This window comes from Peromyscus maniculatus, chromosome 21, assembly GCF_049852395.1.
Source record: "Peromyscus maniculatus bairdii isolate BWxNUB_F1_BW_parent chromosome 21, HU_Pman_BW_mat_3.1, whole genome shotgun sequence".
Classification (NCBI taxonomy): Eukaryota; Metazoa; Chordata; class Mammalia; order Rodentia; family Cricetidae; genus Peromyscus; species Peromyscus maniculatus.
This window is the reverse complement of record NC_134872.1, coordinates 10,958,118-10,969,265: the sequence shown is the minus strand read 5'-3', so window position 1 is coordinate 10,969,265 and position 11,148 is coordinate 10,958,118. Positions and strand designations below refer to the sequence as shown.

Below are 11,148 nucleotides of genomic sequence, written 5' to 3'. Positions count from 1 at the left end.
TTAATTTTTATTTTTTTATTTTATTTATCTTTTTTTGTTTGTTGTTTGTTTTCGAGCAGGGTTTCTCTGTGGCTTTGGAACCTGTCCTGAAACTCGCTCTGTAGCCCAGGCTGGCCTCGAACTCACAGAGATCCGCCTGGCTCTGCCTCCCAAACTGTGGGATTAAAGGCGTGCGCCACCACTGCCCGGAAAGATTAATTTTTAGATAGACTGATCATACCAGTCCTTTATTGTCCCATCCCATTAAACCTCAGCATTGCCCACCCCTACCCTGGCTGCAGAGTTGGTCTTGTAGTCAGTACCAATCCCTGAGTCATAGGTCACCCTGTCAGAGAATGGTACATTCCTCTAGAGGCTGTGACAGGATGCACTGTCTTCTTCTGATACTTCCTGTATCCAGCAGGTCAGCTGGAGCTGGGGGATGCCCTGCTTGAGTGCTTTCTAAAGTCTAGGGATGACAATCATTTATATCAAAGTCCTCACTGCCTCCCCAGTGCCTGTGACCCAGCACCGGCCAGGAATCATGAGGACAGTGTCTCTTCCTGAAGGAGATCCAGCCTCTATCTGCCTTCTGCCTAGGGTAGAAGGCTCCCACAATGAGGATAGAAGTCCCTCCAGGAGATAGCACCTGCCCCAGAGGTAGCTCTTCCAGTCAGGATTATGGGTAATGGCAGCATCTGGCTGGACAGGGCCCCATAAAGCCAAGGTCAAGTCAGTGGTACCTGAGGACACAGGCACCGGGAGCCGCTGAATACACTCTGTCCTCATCCGTAATCCTGTTGTAGCAGAGGTGGCTTTCAGGACAGCACCTCTGGGGACTTGTTAAGATCCTGTGGTCACCCCAACCCAGCACCACTACCTACCACCCCAACCCAGTACCCTAGTCTGCCACCCAGACCAAGGTAAAGCAGCCCAAGTGGTGTTGGGGAACATTGGTGGCTAGCCATGCCTGCCCCTGGAGCTAGTTCCACCAGAAGCCACAGTCAGAAGTGAGCTCCAAACAGCGAGGCCACCTTTTGGAGGATGGTCTTGTGGTTTGCGTACAGGGGGATGCGCCGATCCACCACCTGCCATTCAGTAGACATCTGCAGGCCGCGGGTTGACTCCTTTGGGTCGTGGGTGCGCAGGTTCTGCAAGGACAAACAGCCTGTGTCCACCCAGCAACCTGAATCCTCAGGCGGCAGGGGCCAGCGCAGCCTATGATATTGCCTCCCACCCATAGCCAGCTTTACTGTATGACACAAGATCACCTGCTCTGGGTGCCTGAGCTGGCCCTGCTGGGCACCAGAGGCCAAAATGAATGAAGGAGATGTGACCTGACTCAGAGGCCTTTAGCCTGCCAGGACAACCTGGATTTCACAGGGTGGGACTCTCCCACCCTGGTTCTAAATCAGCAGTGGGAAGGAACTGTTCTCAGTGCCAGTGGACAAATGTCCTGTAAAGAGGGCACAGGGAGTAGAAGAGGCCATGCCAGCCTCTCTGGGCATGGTCCTCAAGTCCCCCTGTGGCGGTTAATATTGACTGTCAACTTGACAAGATCCAGAATCACCTCGGAGACAGATCCCCAGGCAAGTCCATGAGAGGATGTCTAGATTGGATTAACTAAAGGGGGAGGGTAAGAACCTCTCTGGATGTGGATGGCACCATTCCCTGAGATGAGGTTCTGGGATACATAAAAAGGGGAGGTTGAGCTGAGGACCAGCATCCTACTTCCTGACCACAGATGCAATGTGACCAGCTGGTCCATGCTCCTGCTGCCGTGACTTTCCCAGCCATGGTCACTGCGAGCCAAGGTAGACCCTAACCCTTACATTGCTTTTTCTCAAGTATTTGGTCACAGCAATATAACTAATACACGGAAAAATAACTAATGTATCTCCTCACCAAACCACCTGAGTACAGGCTCCTACTGCCTCTCCCTGGTGCCCCTTTGGTCCCTCTGTGATGAGCACCTGCCTCAGCTCCCTACCCATGGGCAGCTCTGTCAAGACCCCCAGGCAGACCAACTACTGAGAAGGCCCTGAGATGTGTCCAGAGCATCAGCACCTAGAGGCTGGCCTCATACCTCTTCCAGACTCTTCAGCTCCACATCATTCTGGCCCTGGAAATGGATGCTGATAGCCACTGTCTCAATCCAGGCATTGTCTGTGTTCCTTGGGTCATCCACATACCCTTTGTACACCTGGAGGCCAGGACAGGGGTGAGTTATCAGGCCCCCAGTGATGGGGCCCTGACTCCCCAGGCCACCATGGAAGAGCTCAGATCCACAGTGCCTCCTGGGGCAGGGTCTGAACATGGCTAGCCATCCTGTTCAGCCCCTGACCTGCCTCCCCATGCCTCCCCATGATTGAGACTGCCCAGTACATGCTTTCTTCCTGACCAGTCTCAGGCCCCACAACCTCCTGACCCCACGACTAGCCTCTGACACAAGTCAAGCATAGGATGCTGCTGCCTGCACTGGGAATCCAGAGGCTCATCCTCAAGGATTCTGCTCAGGGAAAACCCAGACAGCAAAGGTCACCGCTACACACCACACTCAAAATGAGAGTTCAGAACAGCAATCCTAGAAATAAAGGCAGATGGTACCCCAGGGCACAGGGGCTTCTTTTGGGGGGATGAGATGTTGGAACTAGATAGGGATGGTGGCCACAGAGTATTAGCAGTTTATCAATGTGAGGGAATTGCTCATTCTAGACGAAGTCTCTTGTCAGCTCCCTAGAGGGGCTAAGGAGAGATCCCAGGAAACTTAAACAGCCTCCAGGGGAAGGGGGATAGCCTGGGATTTCTCAAAGAGGGTGAGGTTCAGGCATCGCAGCCTTGTTCCTGGGTGTCCATGTTTATCCATGGAGTTACTCCAGATTCATGTGATATGAATTTTACTCTGGTAAGAAAAGAAATTACGTTTTAAATTGTAAGAGAGAAGGCAGTGGTGTCCAGGGAGGCACTGTGCCGATGATACCATCCAATACTGTGGGACTTCTTAGGAAACAGCGGGTGCCACCAGCCACCACTCTTGTTTCTTAGACACAGAACAGCTGGACCACCCCCAGAGGGCTGTTGACACTGGTCACAGTATAGGCGGCAATACATTAGTCCCGACGGACACGGAGATGAACTTGTAAATCTGGACTATACAGCATCTCAGCTGCTGAGAAAAAGCAGGTCATAGACTGCTCATGGCCCCAGTCCATCAGGAACGCACATATCTTTGTGCAGAGAGTCTGGCTAAGGAGGGTGGAGGGTCCTATAAAGAAGTAGGCATCAGAGCCCTGCCTAAGGATTCCAGGCATGCAGGGGCTCAATCCACAGGGCTCAGTGCACAGGGAGGGAGTAGGCCCTACCTCTGTACCTTGCACCAGCAAGGTCTCAAAGGGCACCCAGAACTCTTGCCGGAGGACCCGCTTCAGCTTCCGTGGCAACATCTCCCCCGGTTCCCGAGATCCCTGGGCAGAGGGGAGACGAAGGCCAGTCAGCAAAGCATGCAACCTGGATCCCGGACAACCCAGGAACCCATCTCCTCTGGCCACCTGCCCAGTGTAGGCAGCCAGCCAGCCCCCTGGAAAGCTGACGGCGGCAGTGTCTGTCAGTCAAGAGTCAGCTCTCTGGCTGTGTGATGCTGCCCAGACCCACCATCCGCGTCAGCAGTCCACAGCCTGCGCAGGAGCGAAAGAGGAGCAGGAGCAGCCACTGTGACTCCATGAAGGCCACCGAACCTCCCACCACCGCCCACCACGCTGGCACCAGAGAGGGACAGGCGCTGTACCCTCATTGTGGGCTTGTCTTCAGTCCCTCCTGCCTGGTCCCTGCTGCTGGGCTATCAGCACCCAGAAAGCCTGGATGCTGCCCTGGCGCTGCAATTCAGCCTCTAGCCTGACGACCCTGGTTGACACCACTGCCCCATACCACTACAGGGACATGGGGATAGACAGAAGTCTCAAGAGCAGGACCGCTTTTTGTTGAGTTGGAGAAAACCGCAGACCCAGGGAATCGGGACAGAGGAGAGGCCTTGCCAGATGGGCTACATTAAAGATGCTGTGTGCCACAGCCAGGGTCAGGCTAGACTTGATCCTCCTGACAGGACAAGGCTCTCTGACCCCTGCTCTAAGCTGGGTCTGGAGGTGACGGGGCAGGACAAGCTGATCTGGGAAGAAAATGAGCAATATGGAGTCACATGGGCATGAATAGCCCGGGGCCTCTGCACCCCAATTCTGTCATTACAAAGGGCCTCTGCCGTGCCCATCCAACTTCAGTCTCACAACCAGCTACCGTTCCTGAGGCAAAGGCCTGTGCAACACCCCACCGTTACCCCTTACACAGCACCCTCTGCCTTTAGGGTCCAACTCAGGATCTGATGGGAGAGGCAACCCATGTCTAAGTCAATGTGAGTTGTCCCAGTACTGAGCTCTGCCACCCAGGGCAGCCTGGCCTGGGATACACTAGATGATGAGCCTGTGAGGAAGCCAGGGAGGGAGCTCCTGAGAGACACTGCACCGTGTCGGCTCACCCAGGGCGATGGGAGGCGGGGCCTGTCCCTGTCCCTGCCAGTGACTGTGCGTGGCTGGTATTCAGGCAGTGAGTGGGATGGACAGAGACAGTGCCTGGCTTACCCCCGGCAAGGCCCAGTGCTCGGAGTGGGGCAGCTTCATCACCAGCACCTCCAGCATCTTTCTGACGCTCTTCCGGCAGATGGCTCCGCCCTGGTTCCTCTTCCACCTACATGGGGGACCCACTTACACCTGCGGGGCCACAGGTGCCCTTGTGCGGAGCAGCTGCAGGGACTGGCTGGGTCTGGAGGCGGCATCAGACTTACTGCTGCCTCCCTCACAGCCCCTACCCCCACCCCTACCCGCCCCACCCCCACCCCGTTCTCGGCTCCCCTCTCTGTCCCCTCCAGCTTCTTCCCTAAGCACCTAATCCCCAGGCAGAATAGGGACAGAAGCCACAGGGGGGGAAGTCCATCCCAGCCTCTGACCCAGTTGTCCAAGGCCACAGCTCTCTGGCCCTGAGAGAGCCCAGTGCCTTGTTGGCTCCACGCAGCCTGGGCTAAGACCCCCCCCCCCCCGAGGGGACTCCCCAAGTGCAGCCAGTCAGAAGCCGCCCAGAAGGTAGGTGGGACCCAGGGTCAGAAGCATCATGTGGTTAAAAGGCTTGGGAGGGGAACACGTGGATGTGCACACAAGGCTGTGTAAGAGTGTGGATAGGTACAGATCCCCCGGTAGGAAAACTCCCAGATCTTAACATTTCAGCGGGATTGTGGGTGGGTTTGGTTTTGTTTTGCTTTTTGTAATTTCTGTAACTTTGTCTCTTTAGTAGAAGCTCTAGACAGTTTTTATCAGCCCTCTATCAGGGCTAAGGAGGCACCCTAAGAAACTTCAGCAGCCTTCAGGGGAAAAGTGGTAGCCTAGGCTTTCTCAAAGAGGGTGAGGCACAGGGTATGTGTCTGTGTTCTTCCACACAGACTTCCACAAAGTATCGAGTACCAAGGCCATTCTCTAGGCCCTCAGAACACGTGGGGGTGGGGTGGGGTCTTTGGAACCCAGGTGCTGATGCCAGCCAGACACGGGACTCACCGAGTAACCACCGGCTGCAGTGTGTGGTTGGGTCCAAACCAGCTGAGGCTCCCGCGTCCACGCAACCCCGTACGGCCCATGGGGTTCCTAGGTTAGAAAGGATTCGCTTGGCCATTATACTTGATAGAGAGATTAGGACAGCCCTAGGGGAAAAACTGAGCAGGGACATGGGCAGGTGGGGCCAAGTCACAATGGGCATAACAGGGATCGTGTGCCAACTCCTGCCAACCTGTCCTGGCCCCTCTGAGATCTCCACAGAGTGAAGCCAGGGTTTCTGGTCAGTGTGCAACCACCCCGGCCAGCCCTCCTTCACAGAGAGGGTTAAACACCCAGAGACCTATCTCTGGTGCTTGTGGTCACAAATGGGTAACTACACTTGAAGCCAGGCTGAAGGGACCAGTCTGTGGATACAAGGACTCACTGCACTCCTGGAGTACGGAGTGCTAGTTACAGGCAGAACAGGGGCTTCTCACTGTGCCAGGATCCCTCCCCTCCTCTCATCCCACCAGACCCCTTTCCAAATCAGGTCTAAGAATTGGTGGGCGGGCTGGAGAGATGGCTCAGAGGTTAAGAGCACTGACTGCTCTTCTGGAGGTCCTGAGTTCAATTCCCAGTAACCATATGGTGGCTCATAACCATCTGTAATGAGATCTGGTGCCCTCTTCTGGTGTTCAGGCATACATGCAGGCAGAACACTTATGCAGGCAGTATACATAATAAATAAATAAATCTTAAAAAAAAAATTGGTGGGCCTCATGACTTCAACACAAAACAGAGGGAGGACACACCCCTGTACCACCAAAGGATGTATGCAGCCTCCTCCACATATGACCCTCCCAGCCCACCACTCCACCTCTGCCACCTGTGGATGGGCTCTGCTTCCTTCGGCAGCTCCTAATGCCCCTGACACCCTCCCTCTCTTCTCTCGCCCATCTCTAACTGCTCAGCTGAGGTCCTGGTGTTCCCACACCACCCAATGGGTCGGTATTGGCACAGAGCTATTGGGAGGTGGAGCCCTTTGGAGGTGAGGCCTGGTGGGAGGCTTTCGGTCACTGGGATGCCCTTTAAGGTGACAAGGGAACCCCAGCTTCCTTTTCTTCTCCTTTGCTTCCCCTCCATGAGGTGAGCAGCATTCTCCACTCCACATGCCCTGCCATGACGGGGTTCCCTCCCCACAGGGCCACCAGGGCCACCTTGGATCTGTACTAAAGGCTTTCAAACTGAGGCCACCGTGGCATTTCTTTATTTCTTAGCTAGTTGTCCTAGGTGTTTTGTAATGATGGAAAGCTGACTGACCCAGCACTTCCTCTGCCTTAGACAAGCTCTGCTCCTCCACACTTCAGCAGTGTGGCTCAAGTGAGGAACACTCACTCCAAACACTACTGTGTAGAAGAGTAGAGGATAATGCATCATATCCTTCTCATCTGCACTTGTCCCCACCAAAGCTCACCTCAGATCCACCCTAGCGTTAGATACGTGGGGTGCTGGGGTCAGGTAGGGCCTTCAGGAAGTCATTGCTCACACAGACAATCCTAGCCGTGTGACATCCTGCACCTCCTCTGCCTCCATCAGCAAGAAGGCATCATTGGATGCAAGCCCTTGACCTCGGGCCAGAACCATGAGCCAAAATCAGCCTTTTTTTTTTTTTTCATAACCTACTTAGTCCTCGGTATTCTATTATAAGTGACATAAAACAGACATAGCCAATGATTTCCTGGAAACTATATCCAGGAAAATATAATTTAAAAAAACCAGTTCGAGTCCTAACTACATAAGTATGTTACTGTATAAAAATTATTGGGGCTGGGAGATGACTCATTAGGAAACGTGTTGGCCACGCAAGCAGGAGGACCTAAGTTCAAATCTTCAGAGCTCACATAAAAAAAGGTGAGTGTGGAAGAACACACCTGTCCTCCCAGGGGTGGCAGAGACAGGAGGATCGCTGACCAGCCAGTTTAACCAACTGCTGAGCTCCGGTCTCACTGAGAGACCCTGCCTCCAAAAAGAAAGTTGGAGAATGATCGGGGAGACCCAACCCCTCTGGTCTACATGTGCACAAACACGCAGGAGCACCCTGAGCCCTGTCAGGTCCCTCCTGCTCGTCTGTTTCTACACAGCTGTCATGACATCAGGCATTCACCCGTCATCCCAGCATGGCGGTCACTCGTCCCACAACTGACATTCCTTCCCAAGCATCCTTGGCCCCATCCATCACGGACCCATCATGAGGACACCACAGCTAGAGCCCTGGTCTGTTTCATGCTGCTCCAACCTCTGGCTCCAGGAACAATAGCCCACTCTCTGTATTCCCCCAAAACTGCCTGCCTCCCACTTCCCTCAGGCCCCCCCGCATCATCCTCTGCTCCGCTGCTCCCCCTGCTGGCCACATCCCATCTGGAAGCACAGTGGTGTTTATGGGTCTCTTATTGTCTTCATATAAGTGGTCGGTCCATCATAGACGCTGGGCAGGGTTACCATCCCTAATGTGGGCCCCCCAGCCACGCACTCTGGCAGCAGAATGCTCTCCTCCCACCTGACTGTGGTCCCCACCTTACCAGCCATGAGTCAAAGTCCCCAGGTACCAATAGACCCATGCACCTGGGACCCTGCTAGGGTGATACAGGAGCCTTCTTGGGAAAGATACAAAGAAAGGCTTTGTAGCTTGAGCAGCCTCTGAGGAAGTGACACAAGTTGAGTTTCTTTTTCTCTTGTTTTCTTTTACCAGAAAGAAATGCCAGCTCGCTCAGCGATGAATTCACCCCACAGGCCAGCTTACTAACGCCGGCTAAGGCTGGGCATACTCACAAAGGGAGTCCATCCTCGACCACATAGGCTCCATGGAAGCTACGACGGTCCGTTGGTCCATCCACGACATTGTAACTGATCTTCGACAGAGGTTCTGCCATGCTGGAGGCAAGAAAGAGGACGTGTCCCAATAAGAGGGAGGTTATGGCAGAGCAGAGACACAGAGGGACAGGGGGGCTCAGCCTCTACTGGTAACCCCAATTCTGTGACCACAGGCCTTTCCTTTGAGAGGGGCCTCTGGCCGCAGGTCATGTCCGTTGTCAGGATGAGTTGTGCCCTTGGGTCTCTGGGGCGGATGAAGCGGAGCCTGCCCGGGTCTACCCCAGGTGAATTCTGGGGTCTCTCTGGAGAAAGGGCCACTCACTCTCCCACAGGATCTGTGAGGGCCACGTCTTTCTTCTCAGCTGTGTAAAATGGGGGGTCGTAGATCAGAAACTCCGCCTACAACAAAGCACATGAGCTTCCTCAAGAGTTTTGCCCTACTTCCAGGCAAGCAAGGGGGTGGGTGGTACAAATGGGCCCAAGAGCAGCTACAGCCAAGGCCACTACCCAACCAAGACCAAACATCCAAGTGTGCATGGGCATCTCTCGGCCCTGGGAGAGCTGAGGGAGAATTCCAGATGAACACTCCAATGGGACCAGCCCAAGCATTGCTATGGATGGTGTGGACCCTTCCAGGGATGGGACAGAGGCTACATGGGCCCCTGGAGATAAAAAGAATTCCACACAGCAGAGAAAGGAAGGAGGGAGTTTCAGTCTAGAATGTTCCAGACGAACTGAGAGAAAATCCTGGAGGCTGGAATGGCAAGTAGGTGGCATTATCCCTGTCTGTGTGTATAGGTCTCTCTTTTATGCCTGTCACTCAAGGGGGTGGTGGTGGTAGTTGTTCACTGGGAACCGAAGAGTCAAGAACAAGATGGATGGGATGAGGCCGGAGCATGTGAGGAGCTACAGAAGCAGCCCTGGGTCATGACTCTGTGAGGCCAGATCGCCTCACCAGGCCCTTCCACATTTTGGTAGTAAGGCTCATGTGATTTAATCTCTGCATGCCTTGCTTCGTTTCCTCCTCTGCCCAATGCTCAGATGACCAGAGAGGCTGTAATGGGTAGAGGCCACTATAAACACGGGGTGGGGGGGCACCTCTTCTCCTCCTCCAGAGCCAAGCCCCTCCTGCATTGGTTCACCTAAGAGAGTTATACTCACCTCCCAGGGCACCTTCTCATTGGGCACAGGGAAGCGCATAATGCGGGCATTGGGGTAGAGGAGGTGCCGGGCGTTCACATGGTAACCATCTCCTGGCTCCTCCGCTTTCCTCCTGATGTTCAGTTCAGCATCTGGCTCATCGAAGGTCCTTTGGGATGCTGGAAACAGATACATGTTTGAGCACCAGCCCTGAGACCCCGCTTCCCATCCCAGGAATCTCAGCCCCAGAAGGACAAAAAGCTAGGTCGGCATTGCCTAGCAGACACCGGCCACTGAAGCCACGCTTAAATGTCTCAGCAGTGAGCTAACATCACAGGCTGTGACAGGGTCTGTCCAATTAATGGGGGCAAGTTTGCTTCCTACGGGCCAGTCACACCTAAGGAAGACCCATTCACGTCTATTTTCTGACTAGCTGCACATTTAGGGAAACAGACTTTGCTTTCTATGCCTCGGTTAACATGACAGTCTCAGTCACCTAGAACTATTCCCTGCCCCCAACTCTGCAGCAAGCTGTGTGGAAGGAGGTCAAGGAGGCATGGAGTGCTGCCCTCAGGAATCCAGTAACTGCTAAAGCCAGGAGAGACCTGCTCAGCTCATAGACAGAGGTGAGAGCTGGCCCCATAGGGCATCCAGATAGCTACAGCCAAAATCCCTATAACTGCCTCTCTTGCTAACCCATCCCCCAGACTCAAAACCACACAGACTATTGGTGAAAGTTACTAAGAGACCATCTACTCACCCAGGGTCAGCACACCTGCCTCTGAGCCAAAGCCACTGTCCTTCAGGGTTGTCACGATCCAGTGCAAAGCTCTGGCCGTCTGAGCTACCTGGATGGAATATCCCAAGAAAGACCAGATTGACATCTGTGGTCCACATTACATGTGGCTTAGGACCTAGAGGACTGGCCTCACTCCCCAAGTGACCCAGGCACCCTGTTGGGCCATGCAGCCTCAGAGGAGAACTTGAGGTTGGTCCTCTGGCCTCGGTGAAATTTAAGACATAGTCCCAAGACATTAGTGTCTCAGAGGTGGCCTTGAATAGAGAAGGCAGCCATGTGGATGCTGGGATTGCCAGGACTGTGTACTGATGTGGGTGCCTCACTGTTCAAACCTGCAGGGGGCCCAGGGCAAAACGCTTGGGTAGAATTTTCTAGGGAGTAAAGAAGGTGCTCCTTCCAATGGATAATCCCTGAGTGCGTGCGTGCGTGCGTGCGTGCGTGCGTGCGTGCGTGTGTGCGTGTGTGTGTGTGTGTCTTTCCCTCTGTCTCTCTGTCTCTGTCTCTCTCTTTGTCTCTCTCTCTCTGTGTCTCTCTCTCAATCACTCACCTGCTTGCTCACTCACTCTTTCCTTTCCCCTCTCTCTCTCACAGACCTCCATTTCTCCATCTTTCTCCAAAGTTCTTGGTCTCAGTGTCACCACAGGACAAAATGCCCCACCAGGCCCCGACTGCCAACCTACCTGTTCCTCCAGGGAGACCAGCCTCTGCTCCATGGAGCCCGACCTCTTCACACGGTCCATGTCCAGCAGATCCACCATGGTGTCCACTCTGATAGAGGATAAATAGACAGGC

General features: G+C 54.1%; 1 protein-coding gene and 2 non-coding genes across 9 annotated transcripts in view; all 3 read right to left on the bottom strand.

Annotated features, from left to right (window-relative positions):
- Positions 1-11,148, bottom strand: part of Trpm2 (transient receptor potential cation channel subfamily M member 2) — a 51,590-nt gene continuing 40,442 nt past the window's right edge. For all 7 annotated transcript variants that reach the window (XM_076558506.1, XM_076558507.1, XM_076558508.1 and 4 more), the window contains 10 exons: positions 11,037-11,124; positions 10,318-10,405; positions 9,579-9,736; positions 8,740-8,816; positions 8,376-8,477; positions 5,571-5,657; positions 4,608-4,713; positions 3,342-3,443; positions 2,066-2,182; positions 1-1,130 (listed from right to left, as the gene is read on the bottom strand). In XM_076558506.1, the coding sequence (XP_076414621.1) occupies positions 984-1,130; positions 2,066-2,182; positions 3,342-3,443; positions 4,608-4,713; positions 5,571-5,657; positions 8,376-8,477; positions 8,740-8,816; positions 9,579-9,736; positions 10,318-10,405; positions 11,037-11,124 (1,072 nt within the window). In that variant the 3' untranslated portion in view covers positions 1-983. The remainder of the gene's footprint in view (positions 1,131-2,065; positions 2,183-3,341; positions 3,444-4,607; positions 4,714-5,570; positions 5,658-8,375; positions 8,478-8,739; positions 8,817-9,578; positions 9,737-10,317; positions 10,406-11,036; positions 11,125-11,148) is intronic.
- On the bottom strand, positions 3,400-3,475 carry LOC121824892 (Z6 small nucleolar RNA). Its single transcript, XR_006066898.2, has one exon. It is a non-coding gene; the product is annotated as a Z6 small nucleolar RNA (small nucleolar RNA).
- LOC121824946 (Z6 small nucleolar RNA) lies at positions 4,596-4,654 on the bottom strand. Its single transcript, XR_006066939.1, has one exon. It is a non-coding gene; the product is annotated as a Z6 small nucleolar RNA (small nucleolar RNA).